Here is a 19,828-nt window from a genome sequence, read left to right as displayed (position 1 = left end):
GTGTTGGTCCAAGGACGCTGCCTTGAGGAACGCCACTCTTGACAGGAACAGGATTTGATAAAGCATTGCCAATTTTGACCACTTGTTGTCTGTTAGACAGAAAAGCAGATATCCATTTGTGGAGGGGTCCTGAGATGCCATAGGATGTTAGTTTAAGGAGAAGTTTATCGTACTACTGAGTCAAAAGCTTTGCAGAAGTCTATGTAGATTGCATCTATTGATTTGCCTTGATCTAGATTTGAAGTCCATATGTTTTTGCAGTGGAGAAGTTGTAAGTTACATGATAACTTTTTCCTGAAACCAAATTGTTTGTTGGAGAGTAGGTTGTTAGTTTCTAAGTGTGAGGTAATGGATTGATTGATGATAGATTCCATGACTTTGCAGGTGACGCAGCAAAGGGAGATCGGTCTGTAGTTTTCGACTAAGCTGGGGTCTCCTTTTTTGAAGATGGGAATGACTGTGGCTAGTGACCAAAGTTTGGGAAGAGAACTGGTAGTGAAAGCTTTATCAAAGATAATACATAGGGGTTCAGCTATATTAATGGAAAGTTTTTTTAAGAAATATGCACATAGTCCGTCGGGTCCAATAGAAAGCGATGGTTTTAAGTTGTGAAGAGCTTTACCAACGTTGTCTTCTGTGAAATCTATATGAGTTAAATCATCATAGTCATTGCTGGTTAATTAAAGACTTTCCTAAAATGGGAAGCAGAATGGGGTAGAAAATATTCTGAACATGCAACAGCAGGAAGAAAAGGATAAATTAGTGTCCATGGGGTTTTCTTACCTCTCTCCTTGTAACATAGAAGATACGTTACATATCTCTCATATCTTGCAGTCTTCTGAAATCAACAGGTAGCAATGTACAGGCAGTCATTGGCGTACAACTATTTGTTTAGCAACCATTCAAAGTTACAATGGCACTGAAAACAGTGACTTATGACTGGTCCTCACAGTTATAGCCATCGCAGCCTCCCTTTAGTCACAGAATTTGGGCAGTTGGCAACACCAGCATGTATTTATGAGGGTTGTAGCATCCTACATAAATTGTTTTTCTTTATTTATTTATTTGTCAGAACAGTATATATAAGTATAAGCATGAGATAACTATATGATATATAAGCATATGTCTGCATTAATAATACCTATACTCATAGCAGAATCAATGGTTTTCTGCACTACAGTTTCATCAAAGTAAAGTCTGAAGCCTCAGTGGTGGCAAAAGACTTGTTGTCTGCGCCTCCTCAAACAGTTGGCACTACAAGAGCATTCCAGTATCTGCTGTGATTCATAACAAAGCAAAACTTGTTGTAAAACTGAACATGACTCACTTTACAACTGGTTTGTACTGAAATTTTAGAATCAAGATTACCAATATTTTGTTCTGGGTGCATGTTTATTTATTTAAAAAAGGAAAAAAGAAGTTAAAACAAATTAAAATAATCTTCTCAGCAATTATCTACTGCATGGGTGTCAAACTGGCCCATCACATTGTCATCACCTGATGTATCACAACTTTTCCCCTTCATGGTTAGCATGTCAATGTGACAGTTTCATGGTCTATTGCAAAACTCCCCATAACTTTTGTGTAAGAGTTTTGTGTAGCCTCAGTGAGCATGCCACCTATTGATCAATTTCTGGTTTCTTCTGCTAAAGCCCTAGGACTTCATTGCCTCATATTTCATGAAATGGCTATGAAGTCAGGGAGTATGGAGAAGGCTATGTAGCCTTTCCTGTCCTTACTGAAGGATTTCTGGGCATCATGATTACTTTTTAATACTTCTAGATACTTCATGGTGTTTTGTACAGAAGACCTTGTTTTGAGAAGTCCTTGAATGATTGCTGGTCAAAAACTCAGCTTGATTTCATTTCACCTGGATTTAAAATTGAAACTCAAATGATTATCCTGCTATGCTTTGGCTGTACTTACACATGCATTTTTCATTCAATTAAGTAATGTTTTGGTTCCCAATTTGCATCAATTAAATGAATGCTTGAATTACACAACTGATAAACCAAGAATAAAGCAGAATAATAAAACACCTAATCTATTTATAGAGCTTAGCAATAGCACAGCTGAAGAGCCAACTTGGTCCAAAGATGCTTCCATGGTCAAGTGGCCCGCATGATTAAATACCAAAAGCACATGGGATGCTATTACCTTCCCACCAAAATGGTGCCTATTTATCTACTTATTTTTCTCTGCTTTGGAATTGCTTGATTAGCAGGAGTTGGAGCAAGTAATTGGACCTCACTGCATCAGGCATTACTTACCGTAGGTCTCAAACTGTCCACTTTCCAATCAACAAGCCCAGTTTCTTAACTACTCAGTTCTGCACCCAATCAGCCTATACAATTGACACAGTTATTGTTTTATATATCTATCAGATATTGGGCAAATAACAATTGTGTGGTGAGCAATCTAATAGGATACGTGCATAGCAAGTAGGGGCTAGATGGAGGGGAGATCTAAGTGCAAGGGAGAATATTAAAATATACAAAAAAATCCATTTTATTTTTGCCATAGATGTTGATTTGACTTGTCATCCAATCACCTTTTCCAAACCCATCTAGTCTTCAATAATCACACAGCTAAATTGATAGACAAAATCTATTAAATAAATATGTATTTGGGGTTTTCATAGTTAATGGCATTTAAATTAACCTAGTGGATTGGATTCAAACAACATGCTAACCCGTCTCCCCAACCTAATTCACGCTAAAACCAGCCAAATCCCCATATAGTGAAAATGCATCCTGAATAAGTTTAACAGATCTGCTTAGTTAAATGGCTTCTGAGTCTAGAGCCTAAAATGAATTCTAACATTCTGAAAACTGGTAGTAACTGAGGACAGGACGAGGTATTTGCAAAAAGCCATAGAGAGTTATATATATGCCCTAAGACTACAAAATGTGCTTCTATCTTCTATAAATTTTATCCCCCTCTCCTTCTTTCTTACAGGGGTATTAACTTTGATGGAAACACTGTAGGATTTGGTTATGTGGGCAGCCTCTGCCAGCCAAAGCATTCTGCAGCAATTGTTCAGGTCAGTCAAAAGGATACCTGTTACCTATTTGTACTCAAGTGAAAACTTATACACAGGCATAATTTCCTTACAAATAAAGTGTCTTCTTATTTTTGATCCATGTCATTTTCATGCATATTTATTTGTGGACATATATCCAAGTCCTCAATGATGGCATTTTGGCACAATGCATTCTACATATTGTAGATCAGTGTTTTTGTATGCAATGAGCTATATATCAGAAGGTGACATATATTATAATGTTTCTGGATAGAGAGTCAAACTGTATTCTAATTGCAAATGAGGACTGAAGGAATACTAAATAATATGAACAATATAGAATAGAATAGAATTTTGGCCAAGGTGATTGCACACAAGGAATTTGTCTGGTGCAGATGCTAGACATAAAAGAAAAGATACCATCTACAATATTTACAACCAATTGATGATCAATATCAATATAAATCATAGATTGCTACAACAAGTTATTCATAATATTCTTAGTAATCCTAATGACAAACATGAATCAGCCTTTCTTCCAAGAAATTTAGGATCTAGATTGCATATGATTGAATTAATGTACATTGAGAAAATGAGAGAATACTAAATCTATTTAAAAGAAAACTCCAGTATTTTAAGATCCTGCAAGAAAACCATGTTAAAGTAATGCTATGTATTTATTGAGAACAGTAAACTTAGTTTTTTGTTCATATGAAGAATGGAGAAAATGGCAATAAAAAAAATCTTATAACAACATATAACAACTCTGTTTTCTTAATTAGCAGAGTTAGGAACAGTATGAGGTAATCCTAAACCTGTTTGCTCAAGTTCATTTTATTCAGAAAACAACTCATCCTTAAATCTTTTTAGGATTTCAGCCTTCAATATTCTGAAAATGCTAACTCGCACAAAAACTGCTGAATATTTTTGGACTGTAGTGGCCTGTAAATTTTAATAACTAAATAAATGAAAAGCAAGTGAATGCATAGATTTTGATCTTCTCCTGTGCTGTAGCTTCTGGGCTTTAAACTTTCCTTTTCTGGATGTATTAATTAGGAATTCTGAGATGGTATCCTCGACTCAAAATTTTCACTTAGTCACCAATTTTAGACAGAGTTAATAATAATTGGATTCACTTTCAGTTGACAAACTAACAATAAACAAAATATTCTCTTTTCTTCAGGATCATAGCAGCAGTCTTGTTGCATCTGCAATGGCCCATGAGTTGGGTCATAATCTGGGCATTCATCATGACACAGATTCCTGTAATTGCCCTGCTAAGGCATGCATTATGTCTGCAACACTAAGGTAAGGATTGAGGAACACTTTTAATATCATTCCAATTAAGTTATTGTTAAATACTTGCAATCAATTGTGAACTTATTATACTAAGGACTACAAAATGAAATAGCCAGGAGTTAAAAAAGGATTGTTTGTGTGTGTCACTTTACCATATTTGTTAAAATATGTCATATTTAAAAGGTAGAACCGCTCTCAACAATTGAATAGCCATCATTCAGTCCAAAACACAGGAGTTTAAAGATATAGAAGCATTGCCCAAGAAACCAAATATTAATATCTATGATGGATAAAAGAGAAAAAGGTTAGACATTAAACGCTTTCCTAAAATAAGCAGAATGGGTGAAAATATTCTGAACATGCAACAGCAGGAAGAAAAGATAAATTAGTGTCCATGGGGTTTTCCTACCTCTTTGTAACATAGAAGATACGTTATATCTCTCTCATATCTTGCAGTTCTGAAATCAAGTATGTACAGGCAGTCATTACATTTGTTTAAACCATTCAAAGTTCAATGGCACTAAAAACAGTGACTTGATTTCATAGCAGCCATGATCCTTTAGTCATAATGGTTAACACCAGCATGTATTTATGATAGCATCACATATAAATTGTTTTTTATTCTTTATTTGTAATATATATTTACAATATAATAACAATGAATATACTATATGCTGCAGTGGTAGAATCACCTGGAATGACAGATGCACCCAATGGTTTCTCTGTGACTTATTTCTGCAGTCCATAAAGTCTAAGCCTCACTGGTATCATCTTGGTCACTCGGATGGAACAAGAGCATTCACCAGGTATCTGTGTGTGATTCACTTAACAAAGTAGCAAAACTTGTTGTAAAACTGAACATGACTCACTTTACAACTGGTTTGCTTGGCAATGGAAATAATGTGGTAGTAAGTCAAGGATTACCAATATTTTGTTCTGGGTGCATGTTTAGGCTTTACTTCCTCCAGAGGGAAAAAGGAAAGGAAAAGGGAAGCAAAACAAATTAAAATAATCTTCTCAGCAATTATCTGTCAAATTCCCATCACTTGTCATCATGATGATCACATTTTCTTCAGGTAGTCAATTCTCTCATTGACTACCCTGTTTATTGCAACTCATTTTGTGTAAGAGTTTTGTGTAGCCTCAGTGAGCATGCCACCTATTGATCAATTTCTGGTTTCTTCTGCTAAAGCCCTAGGACTTCATTGCCTCATATTTCATGCAATGGCTATGATGTCAGGAGTATGGAGAAGGCTATGTAGCCTTTCCTGTCCTTGCTGCAGGATTTCTGGGCATCATGATTACTTTTTAATACTTCTAGATACTTCATGGTGTTTTGTACAGAAGATCTTGCTTGGAAAACAATTTTGTGCAATGAATGCCACCAAATGAGTCTGGTGCAACTTTGACCTCGAAAGAAGACCATCTTGTCTATTTAATGGACACCAGCAGATTGTTTTTGTATTCTTGTTTTCAGACTTGAGGGCCAATTATTTTATTCCTAATGATTGGTATTAACATTAGGAACCTGCTTGAGTGGGCTTGTGAAAGGACAAAAAGAAAAACAAAATTGCACTTTCCCCCTTCAATTACATTATTGTCCTTCCACAGAGAGGCTGACTAAAAATGAAAATGAAAGGCATGAAACACAAGAAATAGCTCAATCAGCTAATATCACATGGCGTTCTCATTGAAAATTTATTTTGTTAAAAAAGAAAGTTGGTGGAATTAGAACTGAGGGAGCATAATCTGGGAGTAAAATCAAGGGGTACAAAGAGTTCTCTTAGCTATTTTGTTAGCTTTAGAGAAAAGAGTCACTGTATTTCTTCATTAGCCATATCTTTTCCATCTTATATGTTTTTGCAATGAATTCTGCTCCTAGTTCAAATATGGATGATCTCATGGTCTTATTTTGGTTCATCTCTACAGTTTTGAACCTTCCTACCAGTTCACCACTTGTAGTTATAATGAACATCAGCAATATCTTATTGATAACAGCCCACAATGCATTCTCAACAAACCCTTGAGCACAGATATTGTTGCACCTGCAGTTTGTGGAAATTATTTTGTGGAGGTGGGAGAAGAATGTGACTGTGGCTCTCCTCGGGTAAGTTGTTTTTTTAATCAACAGGAGTGTTTTGAAAAAAATTCTCAAAAAATGGGAAACTTTGAAAAATCATCTGGCTTTCTAAGTGGTTTGAGCCATCCAAGAGGTTGGTTTATGAATAGCATAGGTCTGTGCCCTTTATGTACATGCATGCACGCAGTGGTTTCTTGTATTTGGGGAACCAGTTGTAGAGGAATAAAGAACTGGTATCTCACTACTATTTGGGGAAGACAGCGTATTTTAAAAAATGGGTGATTTACCTCTCCAAGAAAACCCTTCCCTACTGAAAACCCCTATTTTGTTGACATGACCACATTATCTGTCCCACTATTTTCTTGAGCTGCTTCCTCCCAGAACTTATGACCTTTAATCTACACGTTGGTCCCTAATAATATTTTTATAAGAACAGTAATTTAGTGAAGTGTTCTCTTTATATTGTTAGATACACATGTAATGGTTGGTAATAATGTCCTTGAGAGACAAAAGAAGGAGGAAAAGTCTACTCGATGGTCACATAAGGAGTAGATTAGCCTGCAGAAGCCATGGGGCATGGCAAACATCTCAAGAGGAACACCTCCCACCTATTCTTTTGGCCCATAAGGATGAGGGGGTAGAAATGTACTTTCAGTATTGAAAGATCCTGCTGCTGTAACCTTACAATAAAAGTAGTGCTAATATTCATGGTGGGTGTTTCTCCTCTGGATCACCTCAAAGGCTGGCATGAAGAGTAGAAAAACCCACATGAATAAGAAAGGAATGGGAGCTTAGGTTATGTGGGCTTCACAATTGGAGATGAGGATATTTTTATTTGTTTTATTCTTTTCACATAGGAAATATGCCATCATCTGTTTGCAATAACAAACCGTTTATGCATTTGCTAGCATGAACCCATAAGAGGGAACACATCGCAGAAATATCTTTTTCCTTGGCAGTTTCCCTCTTCAAAATAGACCAATTCAAAAAGACCAGGCCAAGAAGTTTATGACATCATTTGATATGTTTTGGTTCTCAGAATTGTCAAAGTGCCTGCTGCAACGCTACAACTTGCAAACTACGAAGTGGGTCACAGTGTGAATCTGGAGACTGTTGTGAACAATGCAGAGTAAGACTTGTTTATTTTTAACACCAAGAGAGATTTTACCCTGCTCCATACTAGCCATATAAAAATGTAATATTTCTTGGCTGTTTACTTTGACCAAAACATTTTAACTTATTCCTATCCCTTCTTCCAGTTTATTTCACCCTTATGAAATTATCCATAGGGAAGATAATTTTACAGAATTTCAGCCTTGTCTCAATCTAAAATGCACTCTTTTGCATGTTAAATCACGTCTGTGAAAATAATATATTTGTTCTTTGATTGAGTTTGCATGGAATCCCAATTTAAATAAGGGTGGGCAATGTTTGAGATTGATGCCCTAACTCAGCTTCCTGACTTTCTGGAAGATTCTAAGACAGGGGTGGCAAACTGGAAGTCCACCGGATGGATGCGTCATGTGCAGTTTGATACCCTAAGAGGTCTCTGGTAATGCTGTGATATTTTTCTCTCTGAGACTTTTCGGATAGAAATCGATGCAGGATACTTCTGGAAGTAAAATTGCTTTTCCCCCCCCTTAAGTTCTCTACCTGTTGTCTAAAGCCCTAAATTCAGCTATTTTGGTGGCACATTCTGGAGGTGCTGCAGGACCTTGAAGAGAGAGGTGCAAGTTCCTCATTCCTTCTTTATGGAATCCAGTTGACTCGGCAATTAACTTTTTAAGCAGAGTGGCCCAAAATATTTTGTTCTTTCCATATTTTCATCACACGCCTAGATTCACAGCAAGAGAAGGCAGCCACTTTTTTTTTCAGCACATGTCCGAAAAGTCTATAAATGCTTCTTCCCATGTAAAGAAATAAAAATATATCATAAGAAGTTTTTTTATTTTTTGTCATAACAGTGTATATAAGCATTAACATGAAATAACTATATAACATATAAGAATATATATGAGCATAAGTATGTATTGGATATAATGAAGAGGAATATTGTATCAATTGAATATAATGAAGAGGAACAATAGGACAGGGATCGGTAGTCACGTTTGTGCTCTTATGCACGCCCCTTATATATTTGGCAATTAACATCTGGTTGCTTTTTCATGGCAGCCCAATTGATTTTCACTTTATGGTCGGCCAACAGGTAGAACTTGTGTTTCAGAAATTGAGCTTTTCATGACATAGTAGGACTTCTAGGCACTACGCACAATTGCAACAGGGCAGGAAGCCTTGCTTGGTAATCCTCAAGACAGATGAAGAGGAGGTTTTGAAATGTTTTATGAATCATGGTTTGGCCCTTTGATCTCCAAAGAGTCATAGCTGGAAGTATTTTCCATTCTCACCCAGTTTAAGAGTGCAGGAGCAGAATGCCGGGGAGCAAGGGATGACTGTGACCTGGCTGAACACTGCACTGGCCAATCTGCCGAGTGTCCCACGGATCTCTTCCTTAGAAATGGACAACCATGCCAAAACAACCAAGGTTACTGCTACAATGGGAGATGCCCCACCTTGACAAAGCAATGTGTTGCTGTCTTTGGAAAAAGTAAGTCAACCTTAGGATTTCAGAATAGTGGTATTATAAAAGACTAAGACATTGCATTATCAAATATTTTCTCCTTTCTATCCATAGTAAATCATCATTATATTTTAGTTCTATAATAGAGTAAGAAGGAGATGGGGGGGTCTTCTAGTCCAATAAGGGTAGGAACCCTTATACCATTTCCCATCTCTCCTTAAAAAAATCTCCAGTGTTGGAGCCCCTACAACTTCTGAGGGTTTTATACAGATGGAATAATTTTTCAAGATGCGGTTCTTTCTGTGGAGGCTTTAGAGTCAAGTCCTCCAGATCTTTTCATTTAAAGCTCTAGTTATTCCTAGAGGAAATGGCCAATGGTCCAAGATGATGGCAGTTGTAGTCAAGAAATCTGGAAAGACTGACTTTGGGGAATGGAAAATTTTGTAGGTTGTGGATACATTCCCAAATTGGACAAAGATCTGAGCCGATCTCAATTAGAGATTATGTAAATTTATTATGGGACTGTGTGCTAAGAATATTCAAACCCCAGCATTGAAATTTTCTTCACATTTGGCACAATAATTGAAGAAACAGATGTTGGGGATGTGATTCTTGTCACTGATCAATTCTGACTTTCAGACTATTCACAAAATTTTCAGCATTTTATGCTGAAAAAGGGAACTGAAAATAAGTTCCCTTTTTCATCTAAGGTAGATCGTGTTCAGTAAACAGGGAGATTTATCTTGGCCACAGATCAGTGGTGCAGTGACGCTTTTTGCATATAGAAAGCCCAAACACAGGTTTAAAGTCATTAATTAAAAGAATCAGAATTAGCAGAATAACTGAGTTGGAAGGAGCCTTGGGGGTCTTCTAGCCCAATCCACTGATCAAGCAGGAAACCATATACCATTTCCAATCTCTTCTTTAAAAACTTCCAGTGTTGGAGCACCCACAACTTCTGAAGATAAGCCATTCTACTGATCAATTGTTCTGTCAGGAAATTACTCCTTATTTCTAAGTTGGTTTGCTCCTTGGTTAGTTTTCATTCATTGGTCTTGTTCTCCCTTCAGGTGTTTGGAAAATAGCTTGACCCCCTCATCTTTGTGACAGTCCCTCAAATATTGGAACACTACTATCATGTTACCTCTAGTCCTTCTTTTTGGCAGTTGGTGCATATTTAAGTGTTTGTCCACTAGGACTCCAAGATCCCTGTTACAGTTATAGTGTTGAGCCAGGTATCATCTATTCTGTACCTGTGATTTGATTTTTCTTGCCTAAATATAGAACTTTTTTTTTTACTTTTTTTACCATTGAATTTATTTTGTTAGGTCAAGTGTTGAAGCTTCTCAAGATCCTTCTGGATCTTAAGCCTGGAGTGATTGCAATTCCCACCAGCTTGGCATTGTCTGTAAATTTGATGAGTTCCCCTTCTATCCCCTTGTCCAAATTGTTTATGGAGGCTCAGATGGCATGTGGTGGTGACTGAGAATCCGAATCTCAAATCAGAACATTGTTCCACTTGCATAATCAATCCATCCATTGGATTTATGGACGATTTGATTTAGAAAATAAATGGACACTTGCTGGATTATTTCCATTGCTTTGAAAATGGAAATCTCAGTTCAAACAAATGAATCTTTCTAACATCATGAAATGATGTAACATTCCAAAGAATGATAATAGCTCAATCTTTTGCAAATAATCCAGCTATATTCAAAAAGGCTTATGCCCAGGAATTGACAGGACTAGAACCAAGAATGACACATGATGATTCTTACAAGCTGAGCTCTTTCTTCTTTCACTCCTGTAGACAAAATCTTGCTGGACTAAGGACTCTACTGTCTGCATCCACAATACACTCTGTAAACTATTAGGGAGGAGCTGTCTTCACCCTCTTTTTCTCACACATAATATTTGGAGGGAATTGCCTCTTATTTCTCTGGACTGCACCCCCTCCCAGCCAGGGATCCCCCTCCTCACTACATTCCAGCACAGGAATTTTGTACAATAGTGTTAAAGTTGGAAAATGGAGAATGAGCACACAGAGGAATTAAGCTGAATTCAGTGTATGAGTTAGTAAATGCTTCATGCATAGTGAGGATGAGTAATGGAACGTAAAATAAAATGGGTTACAACTAACTGAATATTAACTAAATTGTTTGGAATTCCTCTGAGATTTCTTGAACTATTCTTTATCCTGCTGGCATGTTACACTCTCATGTATTTGTCTCGTTTTCTCATTCCCTCTTGCAGATACAATTGTGGGTCCAGATTCGTGTTTTGATGAAAACCTAAAAGGGAATTTTTATGGCTACTGCAAAAGAAATGGTGTAAACATTCGATGTCAACAACAGTAAGCAATCTAAATTATTTTCTTCTATGATGATGATATAATATAAGGATAATAAGAAATATTTTAGGGTCCACCCTATGGGAATATGATTCTGTCATCTAGCTAAAACAATAGAAATATGAGTCAATTTCTGTATGGCTAATTTCCCTTTGTTTTCCATCTTGGGAAACTGCCTTTTAAAAGATTGTGTCAAAGGAAAGATAGTTCTTGACTTAAAACCATTCGTTTAATGACTTCTAAGAAGTGACTTACAACTGGCCCTTGCACTTGCAACTGTTGCATCCTATAGTCATGTGACCAAAATTTGGGTGCTTGGCAATTGTAGTGATTCACTTAATAACCATGGCAAAAGGATCATAAAATTGGGTGCATTTGTGGTCATAAATCAAGGATTACATTATAATTAGCTTTTCTCTTTGGGCTGATATCACTCAGCTTGTTTACCTTGCATATTATTGGTTGGTTGGTGAGTTTATGAATCGCATTAGGCATAAATCACAATTTAGAAATCACAATGGCTAAATTTGCACCACAAAGTAAACTTTTAGTGATGTATATAAATCTGGACTCTGCTTTTAGCTCTTACACAAGCACGCAGACCCCTGTGCCATTGTTTCTTGTTAAAACAAGGGAACCTCTTATTTTATACGTCCTCTTTACTCTCATATTTTTTATTAGACTGAAATGGAATAATAGCTATTTTTCAGGGCAATTTCCCTCTCCAATGTTTAGTGTAGTTGCCCCAATCTTTGGATTTCAACTCCCATCATCCACTGATCAGAGATTATGAGAATCTAAGGCTAGAGATCTGGAAATCTTTAAAGTCTCCTAAATCTGCTTTAAGTAAGATCATGATTTCCTCTTAAAATAAGAATAATCTTGACCCTTAAAAACAGGGAAATCATAGTGAGCCATTTGGAGATACAGAAACGGTCTTCTCTATTTTATTCCAAACCTTGAAACACCTTGTGAGATTTTTTCAGTTATGCGTTAGGGGCAACTAGTTCCTTCTGAGGCTGAGCAAACTTCTGCTTCTCCATTTCTAATTAAACAAAAAGACATAAAGGTTGGCCCAAGATCAAGATTGTTAGCACAGTCATTCATGCCCTGGTCCCAGCTGGACTACTGCATAGGGCTACCCTTGAACAGCATTTGTAATTAATTTGTAATTAATTTGTAAGGAGCATAATTTGTAATTAATTTGTATTTAATTTGTAAGGGGCGTTCATAAGTGCACCTGCCTACCGTTCCTGTCCTAATATTCCTTTTTACTTACTCTTTTCACGTATCTAAATTATGTTTATACTTTTACCTGTTATCTTATATATGATTGACAAAATAAATAAATAAAAAAATTGGAAACTACAACTGGTACAGAAGGCAATGACGCAGACAGTCCTGGAGGCCCCTGGCAGATGGCAGATGTGACACCATTGCTTCAGAAGCTGCACAGGTTGCCAGGTTGCTTCTGGGCCCAATTCAAGCAGTTGGTCATTACCTTTAAAGCCCTTTATGACATGGGCCCAAGATATGAGTGGAACTGCCTTACCTTGTTGGGACTGACCTGCCCCAGTCCTTCAGTGGAAAGGGCCTGCTTCAGATTTTGGCTGAGAGAATCTGAAGCAGGAGAAAAGCTTTTTCTGCTTGGTCATATTTTCTTATGAGAGGTGAGATCTGCCCCCAGAATTCTGGCCTCTCGGAACAGCCTATAAACCTGGGTCCCCGACATGGGCCTGCTATGGTGTGGCTGGCAGACCGGGAAGAGACGGTTCTCACCGCCAGGTTGCCCATCATCTTGGTCTCTAATTTTTCACTTTTATTCTAATTATAATTGTTTATAGCAATTTCTAATCTTTTATTATATTGTAAGTCACCCAAGAGAACAACCTCTCATTATTCCATTCTTTTTAATTAGAATGAATTCACTGTTTCCTTTTCAGGGATGTAAAGTGTGGCAGGCTATACTGCACACAGGAAAACTTGGGGGGATGCATTGTGATGTATTACCCAGATACCCCAGAGGATGGAATGGTTGAAACTGGAACAAAATGTGAAGATGGAAAGGTTAGTAAAAAATTACCTCTAATCCATGTGTTCCGATTCCAAAGGTTGATCACTAAAAATGTCACTGAAAGCTGGTTTAGATTTTCCACACTACAGTGAATCTACATAGAAAAAAACTACCTATCTAGCCTTCTTTTGGTTTTCTTATTTTGTTCTTCCTTCAAACAACAACTGCAACAAATGAGGTGAATGCCAGGGCTGTTTCTTTCTTCTAAGAACAAAATGCCTGGCCTTCTCAGAGCCTTCTGCTTCTCCCTTGCAACCCTTTCTCAAGAGACAGTCCTTTCTCTTAACTTTTTGGTGTTTCTATTGTGAAGGTTTTAGAGCAGGGGTCCCCAACCTTTTGGACCTCAGAGACCACCAAGTCCATAATTTTAAATCCCGGGGACCACTAATACGAATCCAGTGTGCCGCTTGCTGAAGCGCCTGGACTGCCAGCGATGGGATGGGGTCTTTCAGGCACTGTCCCTCCTCTCTCTTTCTCTCTTTCTCTCTCTCTCTCCCTCTCTCTCTCTCTTTCTCCCCCTTTCTCTTTCTCTCTCTCTCCCACACTTTCTCTCATTCTCTCTTTCTCCCCCTCCTCTCTCACTGATTCTATTTCATTCTGTCTCTCTCTCATTCCATTTGTTGTGTCTCGCCCAATCTCACCACAGCCGGGGCCTGCTTATCTGCTTCCGAACACGGAGGAATGTTCTAGTATGCCTCCCGGCCCCAGCCCTGGCTCCATGCCCAGACAGGCTGAAGAGGAGGAAATATCTCCAGCCCCCAGCTCTGGCTCCATGCCCAGGCAAACGGAGCAACTAGACCCCTCCCCCTTCTCCACAGCATGTGAGCCTGAGGGAGGTCTATTGCCAACAGCTGCCGACTGGAGTGACCCTCGCATCAGAAGACTTGATAGACAGAGGCAACAGAAGGAAGGGAGGGGCAGGCCTGGATAAGTGCTGAGTCATGGAGCCGCACCCCATGGCCTATATAAAGGATCTGCTTTCTGGCATTCTCTGAGTCAGGCAAAGTCTAAACATATCTTGCTGAAGTCACTTTCTGATCTCCTGCCTGCCCTGAGGACTTTGCTAGGACTTTGGCAGAGCTGCAGAGGCACACCTGATTCCGATTTCCCTGACCCGGCCGTCAGCGGAGGAGTGGGACACGACACCGTTTCTCCTCATGTCCCTTTCAGAGCCAGGCGGCTTTGAGCAAGAGCTGCAAAGAGAATGCCCCCCCCCCCGTGACATCCCCGGGGCAGGCAACCCGGGCGGCAGAGTTTTCCCTCCGGCTGAGTAAACAGTCCACAGACTCCGGAAGGAGGAGGAGGAGGTGGGCAGAAGCAGGGGTTCGGGGTGGAGTGCTCCAGAGAAACAAAGCATGGCGGGAAGGAACGCTGCCTGGTGCGCCAATATTGAAAATGTAAAGTCCAATATTAATATGTTTAAGCTCATAAATGCCAAACAAGAAACTTAAACAGAGGCTTGAGTAAAATAGCATTTAGGCTTGATCAAGCTTAAATGGTTAGCTGTTCCAAACACATACAAAATACATGCAGAGAAGAACTACAAACAAGAGAGGGAATCTGAATCCCTTTTATATTCTTTAAGGACATCATAAACCTTCAATTCTGACATCTTTGATTTGTGTATCCTGGAAGTTGGTTTGTATATCCCCTGAAACATGGTAGAGCCTCTTAATGAGCACCATTTAGCATTATCTCTTCCTGATCATCTTCTTTGTGTTCACACTTGGCTATTTGGCCCCCTGGAGTGGAGGGAAATCAAAAGATCAAAGATGAGATATATTCTTAGGCAGGATGGGGAGAGATAAGGCTCTGATCAAAAGGTGGGACATATAGTTTGACAAATGTCAGATACTTCACAAGAGACCCCAATAACAATCCAGGAAGTTAGTCAATGTGGCATGTTTGTGTTATAACTACAAAGGACATAATATATATGTCTGTGTCACAGGAAACATATTTACAGCATGCAGGTATACAAAGACATCATATCTCATATATATATGTTGCAGGAAACAATTAGCAAGTTTCTACTAATTCTAGTATTTCAGTATATCTATTTCCTTACACAAAATTCAGGTGTGGGGAGTGACTAAACTGTTGGGAGAATTTCTTGGGAGAGGTGTTGACTTTATGAATTGGGATGTGGATCGAGCTTATAGAGTTAATTCAAAATATGCACGCACGCATGCAGTTCCTAGAGAGGTTCATGTCAAATTTGTGAGAAGAGAGACGAGAGATGAAATTCTTAGAAAACATAGGAGTGGGGCACTGACTTATAGGGGCAGGGAGATAGCCATTCTGAGGCAGATTCCCAGACAGGTACGTGAAATGAGAAAGAAATATTACTTTTTGTCAAGCAAATTGTACCAGAAGGGAGTAGGCTTCAGATGGCTGATGCCAGAGGGATTGATGATTTTCCGGGAGGGCATTACGAAAAAAATTAGTACAATTGCGGAGGCTGCGGCCTACGTGGAGGAACACAAAGCCTCCTGGAATTAGATGACCCAGGAGTTGAAGAAGGGAGGTTATAGACCATGGGGAGGCGGCTGCCGCTGTTGCCCCTGGAGTTGGGTCAGGCTGAACCCAGAGTTCTGAGATCCAAAACTAGGAAGTGACAATGATATTTGGTATTGTGTTGGTTTTCCTTATTCTCCTTTGTATGATATTCTGATTATTCTTGACCCTTCTTTATTGCGTATGTAAGATTGATAAACTTAGCTACTTCGTATCACCTGCTTGCCATATGGCTGTTGTATGTGTTTAAAATTTTGAGTAAAATTCTTATCTTGTATAAGAAAAATGAAAATTTACCATACCTGATATGTATTTGTATAAACCTTTTTTGACCAATAAAAACTTTTTGGATTAAAAAAAAAAAAAAATTCAGGTGTGGGGGGTCAATACTTAATGCAAGACATCCCCCTTCGGCCCCACCCCTGCACTTCTTCCAAGAAGCGGTGTTCTCTCTCTCTCTCATTCTCTCTTATTCTCCTTCTCTGTCTCTCATCCTGATTCTCTCTCTTCTTTCTCTCTCACTCTCTCATTCTCTTTCTCATTCTCTCTCTTTCATTCTGTCTCTTTTTCTCTATTTCATTTTGCGCAGCATTAGCATTCCGCCTCGGTATATTTGCCCAGCCGGTGGAGCAAAGCAGCCCTCGTCTCCTGCCGCTTGGGATTCGGAGCTATAAACAGTGTCTGATCAGGGGAGCAGCCGGATTTTGCTCTTCATTGCAGACGCCAGATCAGCCCTGTGCAAGCTCTCATCTCTCGAGGAGCCTGGATGAAGTTTCCCACGCCGTTTCAGCGAGTGCTCCTCATGAGATGAGAGCTTGCAGGGAGCTGACTTGGCGTCCACAATAGAGAGCAAAATCCAGCTGCTCCCCGGACCACTCGCCATTTATCACTCCGAGTCCCAAGTGACAGGAGACGAGGGCTGCTTTGCGCCACCGACTGGGCAAATATACCGAGGCAGAATGCTGATACTGCGCAAGTGCAAGTAGTGCTTCCCTCCCACAGCTTCCAGCCATCGCAATCCTGCTTCGGCCCATTTGCGCCACAGCTCCTCCACCAGGGTGGACTGGCAAAAATACAAAGATTTCTCCACGGACCACCAGTTGGTGATCGCTGTTTTAGAAATCAGGGCAGAGCTGGTTGTGACACAAAGGTCTACAGTTCAATGAAGCCACTTAGAAGTGCTGAATCAACCCCAAAGCTTATGTGATAAGATCAGGACTCACTTCCCCCTGTCTTTTTATACAATGTAGAACCTGAAAAAAGTATGGGTTAGTTCTAAGGAACAACAGAGCTTAGTTGTGAGGAAAGTGCTGTTTTACTCTATTGATAATCTCTTACTTTGACTTTCAGGTCTGCAGCAATGGAGAGTGTGTGGATATGCAAACAGCCTACTGATCAACCCACTGGCTTCTCTCAAGTTTGATTTTGGAGATCCTCCTTCCGGAAGGCTTCCCTCAAGTCCAAAGAGACCCATCTGTCTTTATCCTACTAGTAAATCACTCTTAGCTTCCAGATGGCATTTAAAATTTGCAATATTTCTTCTCCATATTTAATCTGATTATCTTTTGCTATAATCAAACCTTTTACCTGTCACAAAGCTCCATGGTCATGTACAACACCAAAGGCTTATTTGCTGAGAAGAAGAAAAATGGCAATTTTACCGTTTGCCAATTGCAATGCATATTTAATGCAACAAGTTCTGACTTTTGAGCTGGCATAATCAAAGGCAATGGTTCCTCTCCCAAAATTTTACACTGGCTTTCCAAGATGTAGCTGCTTACATCAATAAACTATTCTCATTCTGCATTTTGTAAAGGCTCATCTTTCAAATCTGGTTTGCTGAAGTAAATCACGTGTTTCACTTTTCATCCAAGATGATGCTTCAGTCAAGTCTAGTTGTCTTTTGAAAAGCACCTTTGAGACAACCATAACCTGGATGATTGAGAATCTCCAAAGACTCTGCAACCCAGTGCTATTTGTTCCTGATTGTGGGGTCTATCTGAGTAGGTCAGAGCCTTTACCTGTTCATTGTCAGACCACTGAAAAGCAAAGAACTTCTCACTATCCACTTGAAGTACAGTTAACCATGCAAACCGAAGGTGAAATCAAAGTAGGATTTGATACTGTAGGGTGAATTGTCACTGTAAGTGAACAGATAATTCTCAAGTCCAGTACAAAATGGTCAGACAGTCTGGCACCAAAACCCATCAATAAGTAAAGTTCATTTTTCTAATAATCTAGTGCTGTGGGAATCATATTTCCAGGAAAGCAAATCCTTAGAAAGGTTTTTTTTTTAATGTAATCTCACATTATTCATTGGCTTAAACTGGGTACCAGACTATCTGTCTGACTGCAAAGTTTCCAGGATGAAGCCCAGAAATTAAGAAAAATGGATGAATAACCTACAGTGGAGAAATCTAAATGATAGTTCTCCAGACTGGGTGAGAAAGTTAGCTAAATAAATTTAATTTCAAACTGCATTCAAAGTAGCTGCCTCATCTCTAGCACCAAATCTTCCCCAATTTTCAGTAGTTCTTTCAGAGCGTGAATTCCCATAAGTGTGTAACAATCTTCCACCTTTACTTGGTGGGTTGTGATAAAACTCAAGTATCTTTTATCTACATATCTCAACTATCTACAATATCATCGAGGGGGGTGGGGCGCTGTCTTCACTCTCTTTCTCTCACACATGATATCCAGGCAGAGTTGCCTCCGACTCCTCTGAATTTCACCCCATCCCTTCTGGGAAACCATTTCCTCACTGCATTCCAGCACAGGAATCTATCTGTGGCAGTGCTGATGTTGGAAAATCAGGACATAAAGGAATCAATCTGGATTTAGATTCTGCTACAACAAGTGGTTTTTTGGAAGTTGCATAATAGTAACTTCAGCTTTCTGTCTATCAAATGGCATAAGCAAGTTTATTGTAACACTGTATGAGATAGGGAACGCTTCATATATAATGAGGATGAGTAATTGTGCATAATGGGTTACAAGTATCTGAATATTAACTAAATTGTTCTGAATTCCTCTGAGATGTCTTAAACCATTTGTTATCCTGTCGACATGTTACACTCCATTAAAATACATCAGTTTTAAACATTTAGATTTTTCCAACATAGTTTTTTTTTAAAAAAAGATCTTTGTATGTGTAGCAACCTTGACATCTACTGTGCATGAGTCTCAACTGCATGCTATTTATTTCTCTTCTATCTGCATATAGAATAGAATAGAATAGAATAGAATAGAATAGAATAGAATAGAATAGAATAGAATAGAATAGAATTCTTTATCGGCCAAGTGTGATTGGACACACAAGGAATTTGTCTTAGGTGTATATGCTCTCATAAAAATAAAATACATTCATCAAGAATAAAAGGATAAAACACAGTGATAGTCAAGGTTTACTAATAAGATATTAAATTGTACTAGGAAACAAATAAAAACAATATAACTGAAAGATACAAGCAACATGGTTATAGTAATTGCCATAGATATTGCCATAGGTCTATACTATAGGCCACCCAACCAAACAGAGGAAGTAGATGAACTTTTTGCTAGTCAGCTAACTAAGGTATGTAGGAAGCACATCACAGTAGTAATGGGGGATTTTAACTACCCTGACATCCACTGGGAAACAAACTCTGCACCAAGTGGAAGATCCAACAGGTTCCTAACAAACCTAGCAGACAACTTTGTTTCCCAAAAAATAGAGAAGGCAACAAGGGGATCAGCTATATTGGACTTAATTCTCACTAACAGAGATGAAATGATAGAAGGTGTTGAAGCTACAGGAACCTTGGGGGCAAGTGACCACGCAATAATGGAATTCGACATTAAGCAAATACAAGTAGTAGAACAAAGTCAAACTAGAGTCTTGGACTTTAAGAGAGCTAATTTCAATAAAC

At 38.8% G+C, this 19,828-nt stretch overlaps 1 protein-coding gene across 1 annotated transcript in view; it reads left to right on the top strand.

Annotated features, from left to right (window-relative positions):
- The window catches only part of LOC131204034 (zinc metalloproteinase-disintegrin-like BmMP), a 35,852-nt gene extending 18,128 nt beyond the window's left edge, over positions 1–17,724 (top strand). Inside the window, 7 exon segments of the mRNA XM_058194835.1 lie at positions 4,206–4,330; positions 6,251–6,428; positions 7,441–7,530; positions 8,811–9,006; positions 11,233–11,332; positions 13,273–13,396; positions 17,271–17,724. Of these exon segments, the coding sequence (XP_058050818.1) occupies positions 4,206–4,330; positions 6,251–6,428; positions 7,441–7,530; positions 8,811–9,006; positions 11,233–11,332; positions 13,273–13,396; positions 17,271–17,315 (858 nt within the window). The 3' untranslated portion in view covers positions 17,316–17,724.
- Positions 17,725–19,828: the final 2,104 nt, after the last annotated feature.

This window comes from Ahaetulla prasina, chromosome 9, assembly GCF_028640845.1.
Source record: "Ahaetulla prasina isolate Xishuangbanna chromosome 9, ASM2864084v1, whole genome shotgun sequence".
NCBI classification, from domain to species: Eukaryota; Metazoa; Chordata; class Lepidosauria; order Squamata; family Colubridae; genus Ahaetulla; species Ahaetulla prasina.
This window is presented reverse-complemented; position numbering and strand designations above follow the sequence as displayed.